The sequence below is a fragment of the Leiobunum rupestre genome, chromosome 1 (genome assembly GCF_980474605.1).
Source record: "Leiobunum rupestre chromosome 1, qqLeiRupe1.1.hap1, whole genome shotgun sequence".
NCBI lineage: Eukaryota > Metazoa > Arthropoda > Arachnida > Opiliones > Sclerosomatidae > Leiobunum > Leiobunum rupestre.
In genome coordinates, this window is record NC_143384.1 from 93,521,005 (window position 1) to 93,544,709 (window position 23,705).

The 23,705-nt window shown below is 39.3% G+C and overlaps 2 protein-coding genes across 3 annotated transcripts; one reads left to right on the forward strand and one right to left on the reverse strand.

The window, feature by feature from the left end:
- Positions 1 to 310: 310 nt before the first annotated feature.
- LOC149968966 (ribosome biogenesis regulatory protein homolog) lies at positions 311 to 11,445 on the reverse strand. The gene is made up of 12 exons (XM_090155039.1): positions 11,251 to 11,445; positions 9,700 to 9,772; positions 6,411 to 6,449; positions 5,771 to 5,809; positions 5,611 to 5,712; positions 5,466 to 5,544; positions 5,152 to 5,259; positions 1,379 to 1,425; positions 1,201 to 1,308; positions 1,044 to 1,142; positions 939 to 973; positions 311 to 528 (listed from the first exon to the last, which is right to left on the reverse strand). The coding sequence occupies exons 1-12, from the start codon at positions 11,412 to 11,414 to the stop codon at positions 354 to 356; spliced, it is 1,068 nt and encodes a 355-aa protein (XP_090011165.1). The 5' UTR covers positions 11,415 to 11,445; the 3' UTR covers positions 311 to 353.
- A 9,398-nt stretch (positions 11,446 to 20,843) lies between these two features.
- Positions 20,844 to 21,811, forward strand: LOC149968967 (uncharacterized). Of its 2 annotated transcripts, none has more exons than XM_090174078.1 (3): positions 20,844 to 21,016; positions 21,084 to 21,537; positions 21,598 to 21,811. In XM_090174078.1, exons 1-3 carry the CDS (start codon positions 20,905 to 20,907, stop codon positions 21,710 to 21,712), a joined length of 681 nt encoding a protein of 226 aa, XP_090030204.1. In that variant the 5' UTR covers positions 20,844 to 20,904; the 3' UTR covers positions 21,713 to 21,811. The 2 variants fall into 2 exon arrangements, with proteins under 2 accessions (XP_090030204.1, XP_090030212.1); XM_090174086.1 differs by having other exon boundaries at positions 21,087 to 21,537.
- The last annotated feature ends 1,894 nt before the right edge of the window (positions 21,812 to 23,705 follow it).

Here is a 23,705-nt window from a genome sequence, read left to right on the forward strand (position 1 = left end):
TACCGCGGAAGAAGTTTACTGTTGCAGCAGGGCTGTAGAAGACATCATCTCAACATCTCCCTACCTATAAATTAATACACTCTTGCTAATACTGATGCACACTGCTGGCATGAGTCACCATAATTCAAAGAATGCTATTTTATGTCACAGTTTCAAAAGGGGGCATTGCTGTTACCCGGAGGTGAAGAAAGACCAACTTAAAAATGCACAAGGTTTGGCTCTAAAATTTAAGTTACTATCGTCAATATGCTCTGGTCATAGGTTGGCACTTCCCTATTAACAACAATAAAAAAAGACAACAAACTACCAATTCATTTTTTGTTATAGCTTTATATTTACACTAAATAGGTGCTTTAAGCTTTCCCTCTTTTTCTTTTCCCCATATTTCTCTTCGCAGCTTTACTATTTTTCCCAGCTGGATTAAATTTCCTTTTGCCACCTTTTCCTTTTTCACTTCCTTTTTTCCCACGTGTTTTTTGGCTACCTTTACCCTTCCTGCCTTCCGCGCTCTGATTTGCTTGTGCTTGTCTGTAATAGAAAAGTCATCATTTAAAATACTCAGGAAAAAAGTAAATAATAAATGCTATGGTTTGAATTATAGAGGAAAGACCAAGTCTTCCCAAATATCAGCTTATTTGCGTTGTAATTAATATAAAAACTTATATTTAACAACCCAATAAAAAGGTGAAAGACACTACTTGAAATTAATAACTATTTGAATTACGAAGTGTAATTCAAGTTTGTTGTTTTGTCAAAGTTTCAGAAAACAAGGCGAATAAAACATTAGAAAACAACAACTTAATATTTTTCAAGCAATTTTAATCAAAATTAAGTTTTTAAATAACTCATGCCTCTCTGGTTATGGCTTGACCCTTCCCCTTTGATTAGGTTGTGATAATGATAAATGGATCTTCTATTATAATATAATGAATTCTTACGTTTTTTCTTCTTGATGAGTTAACTGATTAACAGCCTGAAATTAATATTTGTTTAATTAGGAAAATTAGAAAACACCCATACGTATTATACAACCAAACGCCTACCGCTTTAACATCTAATTTGGGTTGCTTGTTATGAAGGTTTTCTAAAATTTTCAATGATTTAGCTTTTTCCTTAGAAATGTCTCCAAGATTGGACTCAAACTAGAGAAAAGTTTTTAGAAAATACGCTGGGAGAAAAAATTAATACAGATTAACTTACTTTTCTTTTTTTCCCTACATTTTTTGCAACCTTCTCTTCGGGTAGTTTGTCTGTAAACTTCCCAATGGAAGCGGTTGATGTTTTTGCTATTGTAATGGCTTTGTTAACCTTGAGAAAAAATGTATATGAAACTATTAAATGATATCATGTCCAATAATACAGTAGATAATAAACTTACGTGATCTTTAGATGGAGCCGCAAGTGGAACTAAACCTTGGTTCGGCACTTCAATAAATAAAGGAACATTAAATAATTTCATTAAGTCACACAAAGAATCCATACCTCTTGGAATGCTTATCTATGTCTAACAAGGGGTCAAATACCGGTCATCCTTATGATCTATTTCATTGGTTCTAAACTCTCCAATATTTAATAAGCATATTTCACACTATAATTCTGCGCAATTAACTGAATAGGAAATCCTCTCTGGTGAAGTTGAACTATTCCATAGGGAATTGCATTTGTATCAGCCATTCTTAGATGTGAATCATCATAAATACGCGTTGCTATAACTACGCACATTCTTCCTCAGAAAATAAAAACATGCATTGTCAAGACAACCATTATTATTATTTTATTATAATAAAATTCATTAAGTTTTGCTGATATGTCACCCATGCAGAAAGAAGGCCTTACACTTAATTCCATTGTAAGTATAGTGTGAAATAAGCTTATTACATTGTAACAGACTAAAACCATTATGGCCAAAATTATATGCAACCCAGGGTTAAAAATGTAGTTAGTTGTTTTATTAAAGATGCTAAGTTTAATTTTGAATAAGTCTGCTTCATTTCCACACGCTACTTTACTGGCCCTGCACCAGAGAACTCATTCGCTACAACATAACAAATTTTCATATATCGCGCTATCGTTTGCTTACCAGAAATATCACGCATTCACTTGCTCACAACTATTTAATTACTTTACACAAAACATCAACATTATCTTTGCCTGAGCCTCAAACATTATCCTTCCATTAATTAGAAGAAGAAATGCATCATGCACCATTAATTCTATGACCTTATGACGCTAATATTTTGGGTGAACCAAGAAATTATCTCAAAACGATAATTTCACTTTTGCTCTTGTTTCACTTAAGCAAAATCAGTATTCCGATTAGCAAAATGGAACTAGATTTGGTTTCTGAGTCTGATCACGTGTCGAACAAGCATAGGCACGATATAATTTATTCTTTTTTTTTGTCATTTTGGAATGGTTTTTCTATTTCCAGCTTTGCTCACGCCCAAATGGTGCTAGAGCATGAATTTTCCCTGACAATTTTTTTCGGGAAGGTATTCTTTCCAAAAAGCCCACAGTCGGTTCTCTACATAGAATAGAAACAAAATGGCTGTCCAGAGAAAATGGCCAGAAACGTTTGATGGGGAATGTACCTCGTTCAATGCTCAAACTAGTATCGCACCGCGAATGGGGTAGGCACCGCGGATAGGGCGTAAAGTAGTTTCTCAGATTACATGTTTGGCAAAAATCACCCAGCAAGGAGCGTCACGCGAATTTTTCAAAAATTATCGCCACCGTTAATTCTTTTGGCGGTAGCGTGAAGGGGTAAAAACTTCTCCCCCTTTTGAAAATGTGGAGAAAAAAAAACACAAAATGTTTTTGAAAGGAAAAATGGGTGAAGTGAACTACAGCGGCCTCATTGAATTTTATATTAATTTTGGTTGCGCCTGATAGACCTTGTCACGTAGATGCCGAGGGTATTTTTTATTTTGGCCGCAAATGATTATTTAATTTTATAATTTAATTTTTTTAATTTTAAAAATTTCTCATTTTCATTGAATTTTATATTAATTTTGGTTGCGCCTGATAGACCTTGCCATGTAGATGCCGATGGTATTTTTTATTTTTGGTCGCAATTGATTATTCAATTTTTTATGTAATTTTAAAAATTTCACATTTTTGGGCATTTTCACGTGTTTCGTTGTACTTTTTACCGTCGTGTGTTCGCCAACATCACAGTTTCGGTGTCCTAATAAGTTCCACGTGATATTCCGGTAGTTTATAAAATGAATTGAAGTTTTTGTTCATTTTTTAGGTGTTAGTATTTTTGGGCCACAAACGCTTATTTCAGGTTTTATTTTAATTGAAAAAGCTTGCACTTTTTTGACCCTTTTCACGTTTTTGATCATTTAAAATTAAATACTTGATGCGTAAGGCTTGGTACTGTCCTCTAGGTCACGTTATAGATGGCCCATCGCTTTTTTTAGTATGGGGTTGGGGAGCGAAGTGAGTGCGCGGCGCCAATACGGGGGAATCTCAAAGTGCGTCAGGCGCCAATACGGGGAGTTACTATTTAAGTTGATACGATTTCACTAATTACGATGCCACTAGGTACGATTACAGAAGGCCCACCGTCAATGCTCGGAATGGGGCTGGGGCGCGTCAGAAAAGTTGTGTCGACTGATACACGACGGAACTATTTTTTAGAAAAACGTTACTAATCCCCTAAAATGACTACTTTTTTAAAATTAAGTTAACTAAAAAAATAATCATTTGCGGCCCGAAAAAACAACTTCGTAATCTACGCGTCAAGCGCTACATTCTCCGCAAAAAAACGGTAATCCCTTAAAATTACTACTTTTTTAAAATTAAGTTAATTAAAAAAATAATCATTTGGGGGCCAAAAAAATAGTTTCGTAATCAACGCGTCAAGTGCTACATTCTCCACCAAAAAAATACAAAAAACGGTAATTCCCTAAAAATTACTACTTTTTAAAATTAAGTTAATTAAAAAAATTATCATTTGCAGCCAAAAAAAATAGTTTCGTAATCTACGCGTCACGTGCTACATTCTCCGCCAAAAAAAAGCAAAATTACATGAGGCCGCTGTAGTTCAATTTTGCCGGAAAAATAAAAAGTAGAAACATTCCAAATTTATGGTGGCAAGATCAAAATTCATCAGTAAATGAAAATATCTTCAACAGCTGCGCTATTCTCTATTTAAATGGCCCTGGTACCGATTCAAATAAAGGCTCATTCACACTATCCAACTTTAGTCAGCCCGACTAGTCCGGTCAGCTTTCGCGTTCATACTATCCAACTCGTCAGCTTGGTGTTGGACGCGTTTTGTCGGGAAGTTTAGTTCGAACGTTAGACGCGTGAGGTCGTTTATATATCATCAACCAATCAGATAAAGAAAATTTAGGTAGAAGCTGTCTGCTTGTTTTTCTGATTTGGGAATGTTGGCTTTGGCTCAATATTGTGGCTGGTTAAATTTATTGTTTTGAGTGAGAGTAAATATTGAGTCTGATGAATAAAATTAGGTATTGTTTTGATCGTAAATAAACAAAGGGTGAAAAAAGAACGAACAATTAGACTAATTCTGTTATAATTAAAAAGGGAAAGAAATAGTTATAAAACTTACGGTTTCTTTTACTATAAAAAAAAACCTAAATTTAACGTCGTCCTCTCACTGCGATTTCACAAGTGATCGCATTGAAAACTCTTTTTCTCGGTTTCCATTGGCTGCTGCCACCTGACTAGCTAGTCTGGCTGATTTTAATCGCCTCTCTTCCCGATTCAAAGTCGGAAGCTTCCCCGACAAAAATCTTATCAGGTGAAGCATTCACATTACCGAACTTGTCAGTCAGACAAAAATCGTGCAGCTTGTCAGCTGACTAAAGTTGGATAGTGTGAATGAGCCTTTAGACTTTCTGCTAAGGACTATTTAGTTTTGGTAATAGCATACCCTACTAATCAAAACTTTAAATTTTTCTTGAGACCAGCCCAGGAAACTGTTAAATTTTTAAGGACACTCGCACCAAGGCACGCTGAAAACGTGTCCAAAACAGGTTATTTACAGGTGTAAATGACCTAGAGCTTTTATGGTGGAATGGCAAAAGAATATATCTACAGGATTTTACATGGCAGGAGAAGCATTTCAAGTTGAAAGTATGAATTCATGGTCACAGATATACTATTAACAATATTTACCTTTCAAATTTTTGTTTTTAGACAGATTACGTAGCCTTTGAAATTCATTTTTTGCAATTCGTTCAGTCTTTTTCTCTTTCTTCTTAGCAAACATATCGGTATTCGGATCTAGAGGAATAGAAGTTACTTTAAATTTGACATTGGAACTTTAATAAGAAACACAGGTACGCGGAGATCAATTTTTTAACTTTGTTCTAGCCAGAAAGACATAAGTAATATCAGCAGATTAAAATAAAATCGTAGCTCATGTAACATCCTTTTTACGGTAATGACTAAAGAGTCCACTTCCTGAGAATGGACTGACCATTCATTACCTGCATTCTGCGGCACTTCCAAAACCCAGTCGTCTTTTTCATTTTTGACTCTCTTATATCCATAGCGAGGCCTCCAGTCCTGGAAGGGGCAAAAAATATAATAAATAAGTTGTTTTCGATATTGAAAGAAATTGTTTAAGCATACTTTTTGTGCCTCATCCCAGACAAGTTTATCTTTTTTCCTCTTTTGGATTCCTTTTTCTTTTGCATATTGTTCCCATTTTGTAGGTGGTTTTGCTTTAGGTGGCTACAATAAAAGATCAGATTAAAATACTTATTAATTAATAAAAAAATCAAACACTTACCGGTTTTTCTCTTGGTAACAATGTGGTTCCTGCTGGTAGCTATTGAAATAATTTGAAAATTTAGCACAAAAAGCGATAGAATTTGTTCCACATAAATGACAAGTGACTTGCCTAAAATTTTGTGCAAAACAATAAGTACCCCTAGTGTGCCAACTTTAATTTTTAAAGTAATCAGTAATCTCCTACATGTAAAAGCAATAACACACCTTTTGGTTTTATAACCTGATACAGTTTTCAGACAAAAACTGATAACTACTTCACATTGAAGGATCTGATGACACTTTGATGTAAATTGTAACGTGGAAAACGTACATGAAAAAAGCCTAAACAATAACGTTTTTCTCCCAATACTCAGTGATTTAAGTTGCTGAATGTAAGTCTTAGGTAAATTTCTTTTCAATAATTTAAAAAGTATACAATTAAATTAAACAAAATTACACAATTATCATCAAATTAATGACTAACAAGCTTTAAGATTTAATATTAATTATGGCATAAAATTATTGATACATATGATTATATTTAAATTTTTGAGAATACGAAAATTTGTGACTCAGTTTAGATTATAGGTAGCACTGCACTAGCAGTTTTCATAAATTTGTTGACACATAAAATAATGCAAAAAATTAAGAGTACACACCTTTACGACAACAACATCTTCAACTCTATTTGTTGGTAACTGAAAAGAAAAAATTGCTATGAGCTAGTGTAGTCTGATATTGTATTTAACCAATACTGTTTTTGAGAATTTACTGATACCCATATTTTCCAATAAATTAGCAAAGCCAAAGGTCAAGGTTAGAGGCGCCATCTGAGAATATTGGTTTAAAAATATCGGTATTGGGTAAAATCAGTAATTTGGAACCGAATCAATAAATATTTAGCTAAAATTACAATATCGGTTACGGCCCATCACTACTTTGGACCATTAATATTTCAATAGTAAAATAAATAAATACTTGTATCTATTGAAGATCCCTAACCACTTCTTTGTTTGTTTCCCACATTGTATTTATTTAAATTAAATTAAATTGCTTTTATTGTTTGAATGAATAAACTTAACCTTAATAAATAAAACACAAATTTACAATACTCTGTATTTATATAAGAGCAGCCCCCAAAAATAACCTTTAGTTACTCTTGACAATGAAACAACAGTCGTTTTGAGAATAGTTGTGCATTGTAAATTTAATTGGTTTTATTTGCTAAAGTTTAAGTTCATTCAAGCAAACAATGAGCGTTTTTATTTAATTTTTATTTGTTGCATATGCAATTTCACTACCAGACAATATGCATTGTATTTGTTAAATTCTTGATTATTTTTTATTTTTTTTTGGTTTGTGTAGTTTTACTGCTTGCCCATAAATTTTATCCTCGGCATTATAGGTAATAATGATTTAAATAAATAAAGCAACAATTTACGTTAATCTATTGTATGATGTGATGGGCAAAATTATATACGTAAACACTGGAAGGTCAAAGGGTGACTGTGATTCCCATAGAAATGGCCAGATGATACTACCCAAAATTTTTGTTCACACAGTGAATTCAACATTAAGGAACTAGAAGAATTGTTTCTTTTTCAATTTGTTCTTGCTGAGAGTCATACCCAGCGTGGCCAGATTTTTCTGACCAAATTATTGTACAAAGGATAAAAAAACTATAGTACAACAATGGAAATTATGGTACCAATATGAAATAGTATTAATTAGTTTTAATTTGAAGCGTTTGTTGCAAAACATGCGGGTAACTGTTCTCGTTGTTCGTTTCTTTGTGGGGAGTGGATGTAGTCAGCTCGACCATAGAAATCGGAATAACTAAATAGAACGATTTTTGAAATTTTGCCGCGCGCAACGATTAGAAAATCCGATTTCTATGGTATTGACTATCAAGTGATCTGGCAACACTTGAACGCGGGCTTAATATTTCGTCGCCTGAAAGAAAAAATTAAATAACTTTAACTATACCAAGTTTGGTTTTTGTTTTCAGGCGACGACTTAATGTATATAGTTATTAGTTAATAAGAAATTCTTATTATTTTAGTAGTATAAATAATGTAAATATAAAAATAGTACCATTATAGTACAAAAGGTTGGAAATATGGTACATTTTGGTACTATATTGTACGCTCTCAATATAATAGTACCATTTATAATATGATGCAAAATTATGGTATTTGTACCATAATTATAGTACATATGGCAACGCTGATACCTTACATGAAATCAATAGCTTCTTAAGTACTTCGGTTATATTTCCTATCAATTCATGGTTCATTGATATACTTTGCCCAAACGGTTTCAGAGAAATCAAACTGGGCATTTGATTTCTCTGAAACCGTTTGGGCAAAATATATAAATGAACCATGAATTGATAGGAAATATAACCGAAGTACTTAGGTAAACCTAAATTGGTTTATTGGGCAACCATAAAAATTAGTTAAGTCAAAAACTGTAAATGATATACGACTCAAAAGAAAATTTGAGCCCTAACGATCTCAGTTTCCTTATGTTGCTGACTTGACAGGGAAACCAGTGGTTATAGATATAAATCGTTAAGTGCATGTAAAGTGAGAGGGTTTGGAAACAGTGTTTCTTTCAGGCATCACCCCCCGGAAAAAGTCTATCGCCCCTGGAGCTTCACCTTTTTCCGACGCCACTGCCAGGCGTGGATGGAGTGCTATGCTCGCCACTGGATACCGGCACTCCCTGATGTCTGGGAAACCCCCCGAAGAAAATTTTCTGAAAGAAACACTGCTTGGAAATGATAATATTATTATGGCCTGTGCCATCTTGTACTTACTGTGAATTATAATTCTATTCCCCTTCCTGTTTCTCTGGGTGCAAAACGGCTTTAGAAATTAAGTGTATATGTATAAAATTTCCAGGCAAAATACATGATGACTAGTACAAGTGAGCCAAGCACTAAATATAGTGTAACCAAAAGTGACATTGGAAATTTGCATTTTTTTTTAAATTACTTTTAATGAAATATTCTTGACAATATCAGCTTTGATGTTGTGAAAGGAAATTGTCAGCCTTTCAAATAAAAAAATTAAAATAGTTGTCATGTTGTTTATAAACTTCTCATTCATAATAACCTTGTGCGAATCACGACGGTACCACTGTTAATGAAACTACCACAACAAAACCTGATTTCAAAAACCTATTAATTTTCCACATGGCTAAAGCATGAAACAATTAACTCGCGGGAAAGCTTCTCTGATGCTCAGATAGCACAAAAATGTTATGGCAATGTTTGTTCTACCCCATCCCACATTTCCCCTGTCTCATGATTAAATTCTGCCATCTAACATTAACCTTATGCGCTAGTGGGGTGGAGAAGTGGTTAGCACTTTTGCCTCGCAGCAAGAGGTGCATGGTTTGATCTCATCTTAAGGCATTGGGTGAAAACTCAGAAGAGCTTCTGAGTTGAGTTGGTTAGTTTTTTCAACTCTGGTTTAAGCACTCCCCCACGGCATATTTCATTTCCTCTTTCCATAAACAGTTGATGAGATTAACAGTAATGAGCTTAATTATGTAAACTGTAAGGAGACGCTAAACCCCTAAGGTGGGGTGACATTTGAGTCGGGGTCGGAGAGAAAAAACCCCGAAAAACCAGATAGGTCGGGTCGGGGTTTTTTTGGAATTTTTATTATTAAGTCGGGTCAGGGTTGAAAACCCGGGATCCCGATTTACCAGGTTGGGGTCCCCGTACAATCACTACCCAGAGGTTAATCTTCCACTCATTATTTCCAATTTGAATACCTTTTTAGTTCTCCTATTTATTAACCGTATGAGCTGAGAAGCATCCCTAGGAGTTATAGAGTCCATGGCCATAATGATAATTGAAAAACCAGAAGCGTAATTACTTACACCTGGCACAAGAGCTCATGACTTTATTTAAAAATTTTACAAACAAAATATTACCTGCCAGATCTTGTTAATTAGCAGCTGTGTGTCATCTCTAGCCAATTCTTTTAAATATGACTCCTTATTTGATCTATAAACACAGAATTTAAATCAATTATAATGTAAAAGATGTCAATTCACTTTTTCTTTTTAATAGAGGCTACTGGGCAAAAGCGTATTTAGTGGCTAATTTAGTCATTATGCTTTTTTTCTTTGAAAAATATTAATAGTAACATTGTTCAGGGTACCTTAAATAATATTAAAAAAATTATTAAGAACTTAAATATAATCAGTTCTTTTTAATTCAATTTTATCTTATTAGTCACTTTTTCCATATTTCCCATTTTTAACCACAGCTCTGGACTACTCTACAAAAGAGTCGCTTTTTATAACACTGGGAGGTATCTAAACATAACCTTATCGACCATTTCTATTAGAGGGTTCCAGTAAACTTGCATTGTATATCCTGTGGGTATATAGATATTCAACACCAAATTTTTGGTAGTGTAAAACACTCTTAAAAGTTTCAACCGGATTCAACTAAACGAGTTAAACTCCATTGGCAGCCCGTTCAAGAGTCAATTATTCTGTGCAAATTGGAGTATATGAACATGTTCCCCTGAGTATTACACGACTTTGAACTTTAAGAATTGCTACTAAAATTACGTCCTATTTCATACACAATAGGCGAAAACTATTCTCTGGTTTTGGAGTAATTTTTAGGAAATAGCGAGCAACTTCAAAATACAGTTTGGCTGTTATTGTATGGAAGAATGATATAATTACCGAATAAGTAGATTAGTCCATTATGAAATGGGATAATAAAGCTAAACCCTAAACAAATTTGAAGAAATTTAAAAACTTACTAATAGCTCATACTGATAGGTCTTTGAGCAAACAAAAAGACGCGAAACTCTGACCAAATAGATCTTAAGAGTGAAAAACTAAATTAAATTAAATAAAATAGCCAGGTTTTGTCCTATTTGGGACTCGTCAGTATCGTGCGGAAAATCTGGCTTGCAACTATAACACCAAAAATAGAAACTAAGCCTAAACATTAAAAATTTAAAAACGAGTTGCATAGCAACTGAAAGCCGAATAGGGGGAGAGTGGTGGAGATTAATATATATGCAATGTTAAGTTAAAAGGAACCACCTATGGACTGCATTGTAAAGGATGATCCTTTACAATGCACTCCATAGGTGGTTCCTTTTAAAGGGATCCCTCACTCACCACAGGGGAAGGCATAGGGGTCACAAAAAAGTGGTTTTCAAGCACACTGCAAGTCTGGATTTTAAGTTACCCCTATGCCTCCCCCTGTTGTGAGTGATGGATCCCTTTAACTTAACATTGTATGGAAGAATTTGGTAGTTTGGGGTAAAAGGTGTATTCTTTTCGTCGCAAAGCAAGCGAATAGTTTTCGCCTATTGTGTATGAAATAGGACGTAACTGATAATTTTAGTAGCAATTCTTCAGTAGAAAATGCTATTAGATTCGTGACTAAAGGGAATTGCATGATCACGTGGGGTGAAATAACTTAAGCCTTAGTCGAATGAAACCAAAACTCACTTTAATTTGTTACTATCCAAAATATTGGAATCACACGATGTCAGATTTCCAATATCATATTCCAGATCTAACGGTTTCTCTACTTCCGTCGACTTAAAATTATCTGGAGTGGCATTTTGCAATAAACTTTCGACAAATCCTAAACTTTTATTTGAATCTTCCATGTTGCGAATTTGGGACGGAAATCAATGGTTTTGCAAAGACTATCTTATCTATTAGTGTAGGGATTCGCCATGGAGGAACGTAGCAGTGCAGTGCTGCCATTTTGGGGTGTAAATTTTTCAAAAATTTGTCTGGAATGGCATTTTTAAATATACTTTCGACAAAATCCTAAACTTTTATTTCAATTTTCCTTTTTGAGATGATTTTACAAAGATTGTCTATGATCAGCATAGTTATTAATTCCCATATCTCCGGATTCTCATATTTCCGATTTCCCATTTCTACGAATTCCCTACTCTCGGACTAAATAAGACCAGTAGGTGGCGATACGTCTAACCAAAATTCTCATTAAGCCTATGGATCACGGGATATTTTTTTTACTTTACAACAAGTTTAAAGCAAATTAAAAAACTTAAAGAGATAGTAACAACTCAGCCAGGAGTAGTAGCTCGCTCCTGTAATCCCAGTCGTCCGGGAGCCAGAGTTTGTGGATGGCCGTGTGAGGACGACAACCAATCCCCCAACGGATGGTCGGAATACTTCCGCCACGGGTGTCCCCACCCCTGTCCCCACGTATCCCCCCGTTGGCGTGGGCGTCAAACATATCTCGCCCTGATTAATGAGATGGTGTATTCGCCGGGCTCGCGGTCTTCTCAGACTCAAATCAGCCCTTCTTCTTTGAATAAAAAAAAAACAGTGCCAACTCAGATTAATTTAAAATTTTGTTCTTTGGCTTACACGTTATGATAGATTTTTAAGTCCTGAATCCGAATATATATACATATTAGCACTTTCAATTAGTATTTAGTTTTATATTTTAATGAAAAATAATGGTATTTCAATAGCCGTGCAAAACTTTACAGATTGTTGACGTCATGAGTTTGGTCGATTTCGGCGCCCTCGAGCGGCGGGGAATTTCCAGTAGTCTTTTTCTACTATCGCGTAGAGAGGATTTGTAAGCGCGTTGTATGACTTTATTCTCGCGGACCCATAGAAATCTCATAGGTAACTAGAATTCTGCCGCCTACGGCCGAGCTTGACGCCAGTTCGCCTTGAACCTTCAGCCAATGAGAGGCCGTAGAGTGGTTCCGCCAAGGAGGATAATAATCCTCCTTGGTTCCGCTACTTTAGCGGGAGATAGGTGACGTCATCCTCTCCGGTAACATTAAATTCTTGGCAGAACCGCTCTTTGAGCTCTGATTGTCTGAGATCTGGCTTCGTCTGCCACGGCGTTTGGGCCATTTGCCAGTTACACGGCAGCATTCTAGTTACCTATGAGATTTCTATGCGCGGACCACGTGGTTCGAGATTCTCGAATCACGACTTCACGAGCCGGCTACGTGTAAAAATATTATTTTCAAAGTAGAAATTGAAGAAAAAAATCGAAAACAAGGTATTGTTTATAAGTTATGTCATTATTTCATATACGAAGTTATTATAACAATATTTATATTCTACGGAAAGATGCCACCGAAAGCACCGAAGACCGTGGGCGCCACAGTTTAATGCGCAGCTCCTTCCTACAGTAAATAATAACAACAAAAGTGGCTTATCTTTCCATTACTTTCCATCGAATGAGGGTCTTAAAGCGTGCGAAAGCGGGAAACTCGGATCAAAAGAAAGCGATGGGAGTAAAATTTCCTCCTGTAATCCCCTAAAAATTATATTTCCAGCTCGCTCTAGTAGCAACCAATAAACATCAACCTATCTATAACGTAGACAGTATGTGATAAAAAAAGTTACGCTATATTTCTATTTTAAAATTTAAAATTAATCGGGAATATTTATATTTATACCAAATGTTTTATAGCTATATTTTTCTTTATTATATTTTTAAATAATTGATGAAAAAACTTCATATACGTAGAAAATTCTGACACTATCTCTTTAAATGAATTTACCACTATGGTGCCCGCTTTGTAATGAAAACCTCAAAATATCACTGATCTAATGATGCACTTCAAACATTACACTGGCTATCTTTACAAAAATTGTATTTATTGTGATTATTCGGGTGTTATAATAATTAATATAATTACGAGTTTGTAGTAAATTATAGCACGTTTATTCAGACCTTGTTATCGTGGTTCTTCTACAGAGATTCTGGGGTGTGGGGGTAGTTCCCCTGTAAAGGGGGGGGGGGCGCCATTAGCTAATATTATAAAGTAGGGCCATCTAGTGAGGAGCAACGTCTGGGGTAAATTAAAATGATACACTTTCATATTTGTAAGTAAGTTTTTATATTGTAATATTATAACAACCTTTTTCTTTTTTTTTCTTTTTTTAAATAAGTAATGAAGTCATGAAAGTGTCTATGTAGTGATTAAGATTGTCCATAGCGAATCGGTGGTTTCACGGTGCGGCCTCTAGTTGAGCGGATGACAGGGAGGGATGGTGGCAATTGAGGGGAGAACGGTGGGCAGCGTGCTGGAAATGGAGAGGGTGGAACATGATTTCCAGTGATAGATGACGGACGATGTGAATTACCAGGAACCACGGGATCCGGGCGCAGGTGCCTCTGGAGGCGTTGAGGGTAAGGAGAGTTACCCATGCCTGGAGGAATGTAGTGGTGTGGCGTACACAGCGGTGGAATGGGATAGGCTGGAGAGCAGACAGGATGTGAAGGTGCCGGTGGTCCTGTGGGAGCAGTTTGGTACGGTGTCGTCGGGAGAGGGATAGCGTACTGAATGCTCATGTGGCGAGATGCAGGTGTTACATAAGGTTGATGCGGTGTGATAGGCTGGAGCAATGGTTCTTGAAGTGGAGAGGAGGACACGGGAATTCGTGGAGGGGATCGCTGTAAACGGAGATGGCATCTCGTCCTCCGTAGAATTTTTCCACAATGGGTTCGGATGATGTAAGAGTGCGGCTCTGGAGCCAGTGCGATAACTCGGCCCGGAACCCAAGTTCGTGGTGCTGCAAGGTGTAAGACCTCATCTGCAATGTTCAAGACCTCTGGTGTGAGATGCCGTTGAGTCTTGTCGTGGAGTAACATAGCCTCTTGACGAGCGATGAGAGTGTCTTGAATGTGTTGGGTGGGGTAGTGTGGTTTTAGGTTGTTGGCAGTGGTGGTTAAAGGGGTGCGAAGCCGACGTCCCATCAACATTTCTGCTGGTGATGGTAGGTTGCCTATTGGCGTTGACCTATACTCCATCAATAGATACTGGAGGTCTTGGCCTTCTTGGCCAGCCTTGAGGAGCATGTTTTTGATGGTTTGTATCGTACGCTCCGTCATGCCATAAGATTGCGGATAGTTTGGGCTGGAAGTAATGTGGTGTACGCCCCATTTTTCAAGGAAATGGCGAAAAGCGTGCGAAGTAAACGGGGGACCATTGTCGGAAACCAGTTTCTGCGGTGCGCCATGTCGGGCAAAGTGGGGATTCAAGAAGCGAATGACAGATTCAGCATACGTTGTTCGCAGTTCAGCAGCTTCAACAAATTTCGAATAATAGTCCACCAGCACGATTAGGTTCTTTGAATGAGCGTGGAATAGGTCAGTGCCCACGGTCTCCCAAGGTAGCGTGGGGATGGGGTGTGGTTGGATCGGAAGTGGTAAGTTCGCTGGGTCTCTAGCACGGCAAACAGAACAGGTACGAACGTATTCGGTGATATCCGCCGTCATCGAAGGCCAATAGAGATGAAGTTTGGCCCTGGCGATGCAAGCAGAGACACCTTGGTGAGCCGAGTGAGCCTGAGAAAGGATGTCGGCACGTAGAGGCTGTGGGACGAAAAGGCGGTCACCACGATACAGAAAACCGTCTGATTCGTGGAGTTCTTCTTTATGGACCCAAAACGGTCGCAGAAGGGCGGGAAGTTTGTCAAAGAAAATGGGCCATCCTTGACGAAGGTAGCGAGTGATGGATTGGCACGACGGATCCTCGATCGTAGCACGGCGGAAAGCGTCCTGTTTTGAGTCTGAGAGGATGGTCGTGGAATGTACAGCCGCACAGGGTCCTTCCAAGTCTGGAGTATTAATGTCCATTTGAAGGCGAGGGGCCCGGGACAAAGTGTCAGCCACAGGTAGATGTGTGCCAAGGACGTATACAATATGGAGGTTGAAACGCATCAACCGAAGGACTAGGCGCTGAAGCCGTGGTGACAAGAGTTGGAGAGGCTTATTGATAATGGATGTCAAAGGCTTGTGATCCGTCTGAACAGTAAAGGCAGTGCCAGCAACATAATTACTGAACCGTTCACACGCGTAAACAATACCCAACAACTCCTTCTCAATTTGGGCATAGTTTTGCTGAGTTGTGTTGAAGGAAGTCGAGGCAAATTCGACTGGTCGTTGGTTTTGGAGAAGAACGGAACTGACGCCGATTGGACTAGCATCGACGAGATGGTTATCGGAACCATAGAAATCCCATAGGTAACTAGAATGCTGCCGCCTACGGCCGAGCTTGACGCAAGTTCGCCTTGAACCTTCAGCCAATGAGAGGCCGTAGAGTGGTTCCGCCAAGGAGGATAATAATCCTCCTTGGATCCGCTACTATAGCGGGAGATAGGTGACGTCATTCTCTCTGGTGACATTAAATTCTTGGCAGAACCACTCTTTGAGCTCTGATTGGCTGAGATCTGGCTATCGTTTGCCACGGCGTTTGGACCATTTGCCAGTTACACGGCAGCATTCTAGTTACCTATGAGATTTCTATGATCGGAACCTTCGGATCAAAGAGAGTAAGCACAGGTGCCGTAATCAGCAGCTTCTTCAATCGTCGGAAAACAAGCTCGGAATTGGCATCCCAATGGAAGGCGATGTCCTTCCTGAGGAGGGAGCGCGAGGGAGCAGTTTCTTGGGAGTGGGAAGGCAGGAACTTCGCAAGAAAATTGACCATGCCAAGAAAGCGTTGTAGAGCCGTACGGTCGGCTGGCGAGGGTAAGTCCTCGATTGCCTTAGTCTTGTTGGGGTTGGCGGGTAGGCCGGTAGGAGAAATGATATGGCCGAGATAGCGTATGGTAGACACGGCCATTTGAACCTTCGACGTGCTAAATTTCAAGCCGTGATTACGGGCAACGTCGAGCACCTGGCGCAGCAGGGGATTGTGATCGGAAGGGTGGCATGCGATCAGCAAAAAATCATCAGTTGAGATCTTGACAGTGGGAAAATCAGCAGGCGGATAGATAGTATGCATGGCACGCTGGAAAATGTCGGACGCTGTGCAGATGCCATACGGTAGACGTAAGAAGCGGTAGCGTCCAAATGGAGTACTAAACGTGCATAAAAATGAACTGGCCTCGTCGAGTTCAATTTGCCAAAACGCGCTCTTGGCATCAAGGATGGTATACAGGGCAGAGCCGTGCAGGGTGGAGAAGATTTCTTGGGCTGTAGGAGTATGGTGGGGTTTGGGCTTCATCCATTTGTTCAACTCTCTGGGGTCCAAACATATGCGAAGGGAACCATCCGGTTTGACCACGACCACCATACCATTAACCCAGTCGGTGGGAGTTTGCCAACGGCGTCGAAACAGTCGGAGTACTCGCGAAGGATCTCGTTGGCCGATTGGACGACGGCGGAGGTATCCTGACACAGGTCGGTGGAATGCACGACAGGTGGCACGGAAGTAGGTTGTACACGGACTATGAAACCCAACTCCACAGTGGAACGAGCACCCAAGATCGGAGTGGTGGGGTTCGGGGTGACGAAGAAACGGTAGGAGGCGGATGTCACATGAGTTGCACAGTGGAGATGGATGACCCCCAAGATAGGGACAGAGTGGCCAGAGTACGAAGAAATTGTGCACCGTGTTGGGCGTAGCGGAGGTTTAACAGTCAGAGTCTCGTATACGCTCTGCGGAATGATGTTTACCTGGGACCCGGTATCCAGTTTAAAAACGACTGGTATGTTCGTGAGGTACACCGTGTCATACCATTCGTCAGGGACATCGGTAGTCGAGTTGGCAGTAGCGCACAGAAAGGTGGCGGTGATGGAATGGAGGTAAAGACCATCGAGGTTGAGATCCGGTGAGGGAACGTAGTCCGCGGAAAAAGAGTCAGAGTAGTGGTCGAGATGTGAAGAAGCACCCGGATAGTAAGACGAATCAGCGCACACCCAGGAATAGGGATCATAAATGGAGGCTACTTGAGCGTGATCCGCATCACGAGTGAAGTAGTAAGGCGGCGGAGTAGATGCGGCAGTAAGTTCGTGTGCAGAACGACGTGCGGAGCGGCAGAAACTAGCCCAATGACCCCTTCGTTGACAGTTATAGCAGATCGCCTGAGCAGCGGGGCATTGGAGAACGGAGTGATGAAAAGTACCACAGTTGCCACAAGTAGGTTGGAGAGGAGGGCGAGTGAGCCGAGGATGAGGAACCGGCTGACGAGGAGCCGCATGGGGCGGAGGACGGTGAAACCGGTGGCCGCCAAAACGAGGATAACCCGCAGCGGCAGAACGAGGGCCGAAAGGAGTAGCCGGAGGACCCCCAGTACGGCCCTGAAAAGGGGAACCACCAGCGGGATGTGGTGGAGGCCGTGAATAGGCGGAGTTGTGGATGGCATCGAGGGAGACACCAGCCCCGGGAAGACCAGCCGGAGCAGGAGCGGGCGGCGCCGGAGCAATCGTGGAAGCGTGACGAGTGGAGGCCTCCTCGGCTTGGCACATAGAAACGACCGGGTCAAGGGTGACCGAACGTTTACCGAGAATGCGTTTACGCAAGTCATCATTAGGCACACCCATGGCGATGAGAGTACACAACAAGGAGGGGGCGCTGGCGCCCAACACACAGTGGCGGGATTTAGTTTTGATGAGGGTGAGAAAGTCGGCGAAGGATTGGTGAGGTTGTTGCTTAGTGGTCAGCAAGTCATACTGCGCAGCAATGATATTCTTGTAAGGGGCGTAGTAGTCATCAAAGGCTTGGAAAATGAGATCCAAAGTCAGTTCTTGCCCGTCAGGCACGGGAATATCCAAAGTTTCATAGAGGCCAACAAAATACAAGAAATTTGCAACCTGAACAGCATGAGACGTGGCAGCATCAGAAAGCTTGGTGGCGGTGGCATAAATCTTAAAGCGAGATTTGTAGTCGGCCCAGGAGGCGGTAGGGTGAAAGAGGTAGCGGCGGCCATGTGGGCACGGAAAGGCGTAGCGGCGGCAGACAAAAAAAACTGAATTAAAAGGGGAAAAGCTAGTTAAAAAAACGAAGGAAGGGGAGAAGTATTCAGATCCCACTTCTGACACCATATTGTGATTATTCGGGTGTTATAATAATTAATATAATTACGAGTTTGTAGTAAATTATAGCACGTTTATTCAGACCTTGTTATCGTGGTTCTTCTATAGAGATTCTGGGGTGTGGGGGTAGTTCCCCTGTAAAGGGGGGGCGCCATTAGCTAATATTATAAAGTAGGGCCATCTAGTGAGGAGCAACATCTGGGGTAAATTCAAATGATACACTTTCATATTTGTAAGTAAGTTTTCATATTGTAATATTATAACAGTATTCATTAGTTCTATTACAATTTATGTATAAAGTTCATAATAACAATCAACCCGAAAGTGTTCTAAGCCACTTTCAAAAAGGGAACCTAGTGCATAATTATAACACACGTGGTAGTGATTTTAACTTTTTTAGAAAATGTAATAAGAGCATAAAAGACATGTTGGCAAGCCAAAATATACCTCTCCTCGGAAGAGTTTTTAATTTTCAGTGAAGCGTAACTGTATCCGTGGTTCGGCGGTAGAACGCTCACCTGTCGTGCAATAGGGCTCGGATTCGAATCCCGGCCGAAGAGGGCGCTTTTGGAAAAACCTTTTCCCTGATTCTAAGAAACTGGGTAAGCAGTGATTACCCTTTGCCCCGAAAATGCGAACGCGTTCGCAGGCCTGACAGACAGACAGACAGACAGACAGACACGGTGGTTATATAAACCCTCCTACGGTACAAAGTCCCCTCGGAGAGGTAAAAATGGTATAAAACCATGGCATACCTTACCTGATAAAATCAAAAATAGTCCATACCTATAGGTATTTTTAGTAAAACTTTTATTATTATTATTAACAGGTTTCGAGCTTAGGAAACCTAGCTATAATGTCAACCCGCAAAGTTCCCATAGGAAAAGTATCGCAGGACCGTCATTTATCAGCTAGGCTAATACCCACTAGCACCTTATAATGCCTTATAAACAGGTGGCCGGGTTACAATGCGTAGGAAGGTCGTGGCAAGCCTTTCAAGGCTTCATGCCACGCGACCCAACAGCTCCCTACACTAACTTGCAAACTCTACGCAGAAGGAGTGGTTCCGAATTTTCAGCCAGTGCCACAAGTTGGAATTGAACCAGGCTCTTCTTGCTGCTAGGCGAACGTGCTAACCACTCCGCCACCCCACAGTCAAATAAACAAGTCATAATAACTGGTTTTTTTTTAAATAAACTTAAAATATATTAGCAAATGATGTAAAAACTATATTAAAATGCAAGTACCATTATTTATTAAGTCCAATTTACCAATAACAAAAAGTGAAATAATTACCAAAAGTGTGCAAGTTCCTACACTTTCCAATGCAAAGATTTACAGAATGCTGCTATCGAGATAGAACACAAAGAAGGCTAGGCTAGGTTGGACGACCTACTTTTTTTCAGGTTTGTTTTTTCATGTTTTGTTTTTAAACGTAGATAGATGGCGGTAGCGTTTCCGTCGAGTGGAAATATGAAGTCAGCTAGCCTTTTCCAGTGCTTCCTTAGTTCTCGAAGCTCTCATACTGTTCCTACTTTTGAACTTCATTCCCTCCCTCCTCCCCTCGCAACATTTACTTTAATTGCGTGTAGCATTCATTTCGAAAACGATTATATTGACACACTTTTGGTAATTATGTCACTTTTGCAATAACGTTTGCTTTAGCCGTTACCATAAGTCTATAATATTGTTCTAAAAGTTTGTCATTTGGGGAATATAGGCTAGTAACGGAGTGACGTCATCACAAGAAGAAAATCTCCCCTAGCGAGGCGCTGTCAAAGGCTACGTGTGACGCGTTAGCAAGCGGACGCAAAACGGCGACGAAGCCCGTAATGCAGTCTGTCTTGTCTATAGCTCTCAGTAAAACTTTCATGAGAAGAATAGGAAGTGTAACTCCTATATAATAATATTATACGCTTAAGTCGCTACCTATCTAGGCGAAGTGATAGTTTTCGGTCGCGAATACCCATGAGCGTAAAATTAAAGTTTCACGAGAGCTGTGTCGAACTTTTGAAATAATGATATATGAGCTAGGTACATCGACAAAAAATAGAGCTTGTTCAAAGTCTTTAAAATTATTTTTTAGTCGGACTCGGAACGATGGCGAAAAAAATTATAATACAAATAGCATATGTAACATAATTTTTGTTACGTTTGCTAAAAATTAAATCAATATAAAAAAACGATATAAGTAGAAAATAGTTAAAAATAAAATTTTTTAAATTATATATTTTTTAAAAATTGTATATAAACGCAATGACATAGATGAATGTAAACACTACCGTGATTAACTCGTATCTAACTCGACGTCAAACGAATTGTTCGCCATGAAACTGTGTGCAACGGTCTTTATTGTTTTAATGGTTAGTGTAATAATGTTAGAAACAGTAGCGTTCGCGAAAGAAAAGAACATTCATGTAAACAACTTCGACGGAAAAGGTAAGCATCAAACCTAGAAATAGAAGTAATGTTATATGGGTCTACTTTTAACTTAACCGAATTACAGCAGGTCAACAGAAGCGCCAGCTTACTATATCCTCTATAGCCGCTATTGTTCAGACTTTCCTGACTCAAATACCGATCGCAACAATCGTATGGACAAAAGGTTTGGCCTTGGTGACAGCTTACCTTAAAAACGTCAAACCTGTTGCTCTCTTCTTTGGAACATTGTACATTGGCGCATTCGTATTGGGGTTCATATTCCCAACTTTACAACACTACTTCGAGACTCCTACCACCACGTTCCGTTCAATCGGCAACTACGTAAACAACTTGGGTTCTCTCTTCCGGTTTGAAGGAGTTAACACTGTTCTGCGAAACTTCGATTACACCGACGCGTCCTTCGATTACATCGGAGTGCGAGAACCAGAGTGTCGTGGAAAAGCAGCTTGCGAACTTGGACAGTACATGGCTAAACAATACCCTTCGACTACGGGACTCGTATCGTATCTCGGTTTTGAGTAAGACTAAACTGTTTGTCATATTTTTATTCCAATTCTAAACTATAACTATTCTTACAGTGACGCGGCCACGTCTAAATACGGACCAGCCTTCATGAAAGGTGCTAAATTACTTGACTGCGACGAAATCTTCAACAGTTGTACATATTCTCCGACGGAAAGATATTTTAAATGATACGTGAAAGCAGTTTATTTATTTAACGTCCTTAAAATTTTTACATGGGTTAAGACATCATTTATTTATATTGAAGAAATAAAGATTTTTATTCTAAAATTCGTTATTCTCTGCTTAAGACTAGCGTTTCGAAATTCCCGCCATACTAGTAACACTCGTTTTTACACACCATCCTTAGGATTTGTGCGAGGGGCTAACCACTCCCCGTAATCGGTGTACAAGCCTGTACCTTTGACTGCACTAAAATGATTACATAAATGAGTACAGATTTAGCACTACCAAAGGCTGTACTCATTGGTAATCGGTGTACAGATTTTCAGATAGTTGTTAGCCCCTCGGATTTGTGTGTATTAGTCTCACGTACAGTGTAGCCGTTGCCGCCGATGCCGATGGCGCCGTGTCGCGCATACCTCTTCAACGGTTATAATTAGAAGAGTCAATGATATCTCGATGTACATACATTGCCATTGATAGCCTTTCATAAAGTTTTCAAATCGGAACCCAAGAAGTTGGGCATTTGCCCAGTTTACTATTTTCGGTGATTTCGCTTTGTGTGGTAGATATTTTCTTTAAAATTAAGTCCGATAACGTTAAAAAAATTATTGGATAGGTTAGGAGTCTTCGGACCTACGACTTCGGTTATATCAGTAAACCTTAAATTTAAGTATAGTTTTCAGGGTAATTTACGGGACCCCAATTTTCGTGGTTTTATATTTCCGCCTAAAAATCTACATACAGTTCCTTAATTTAAGTCCGATTTTCATTAAAGTTATATTTTCGAATAGCTGTGGCTGCATATAACCTAGAATTGCAAAAACGTTCCTTAAATTTAATTCTAAGTAAGGTTTTTTGGGCAGCGTATACGAATCCCCCGCAATTTCCAACATTGTAAATCCGCGTGTTTATAGAGGCTTAAGCGCCCGTTTCCCTCTGGCGTTTTTCAAGGCCGTTCAGAGTGGGCCGCGCTTTCAACGTATGAGCAGAAGTAACAATTAAGTATGACACTGATCGGCCTAGTCTTCGGCGTATGACCAGAAGTAACAAATAAGTGTGATCAGAAGTAACTAATAAGATACTGGAAGAAATAAGTGTGACACTCAACGGCTGACTAGTAGTAACAAATAAGTGTGATCAGAAGTAAAAAATAAAAGTGACACTTATCGAAGAAATTTTAGATGCTTTCAAAGTATGACTAGAAGTAACAAATAAGTGTAAATATGTTTATATGTGTGACCGTGTATATATTTTGGTTGCGATACCGGCGTTGCAGGTTGCTGTGAATAGCTCAAACAAACTTAACACATTAGAAGGATTGTGTGTATTCCGACTGTCGTACGTCTTGTTATAATATATTGTATGTTTGACGTTTCCGACGAGCTATATATGCCGAATAGCTATCAAGAATCGCGGACACGGATTCTGGCGTTGAAGTTAACAAGATGCACTGGCCATAATAGCAGCCTCACCCCTGCTCTTCATTATCGTAATTGTGGCCTGCGTGGTCGCTGAGAAATCAAGGGCCCAAAGTTACGGGCCCTGAGGGCCCAAACGGGTATCACGTGTGAAAACGTTTTTGATACCCCATTCATGGACGTATTGAAACCCGGCCACCTGTTTAAGGCGTTATAAGTCGCTAGATGACTTGGGCCTAAGGTGGTGCCAAGGGTATTAGCCTAGCTGATTATTATTATTATTATTATTGTGTGTATTCTGACCGTCGTACGTCTTGTTTCATCACCCTCTCCGTAGACTGTAAGGTAATCGCGGTTGATTGGGGAGGCGCGTTTAAGAGTATTTCTTGCCTTGATTCCCTTGCCGCCAACCTTTATGGAACTTAGGCCGGCGTCTTTATCGGTAACGTAATAGACGGTAAAACAGAAAATTAAATATAAATAAGCACTATGAATTATAAAGAACGCTTAAAAATAAGCTCAATCGTTTGACTCAAACTAATTACGTATGAAAAACGGGAACGTACTCGAAATGCATAAGC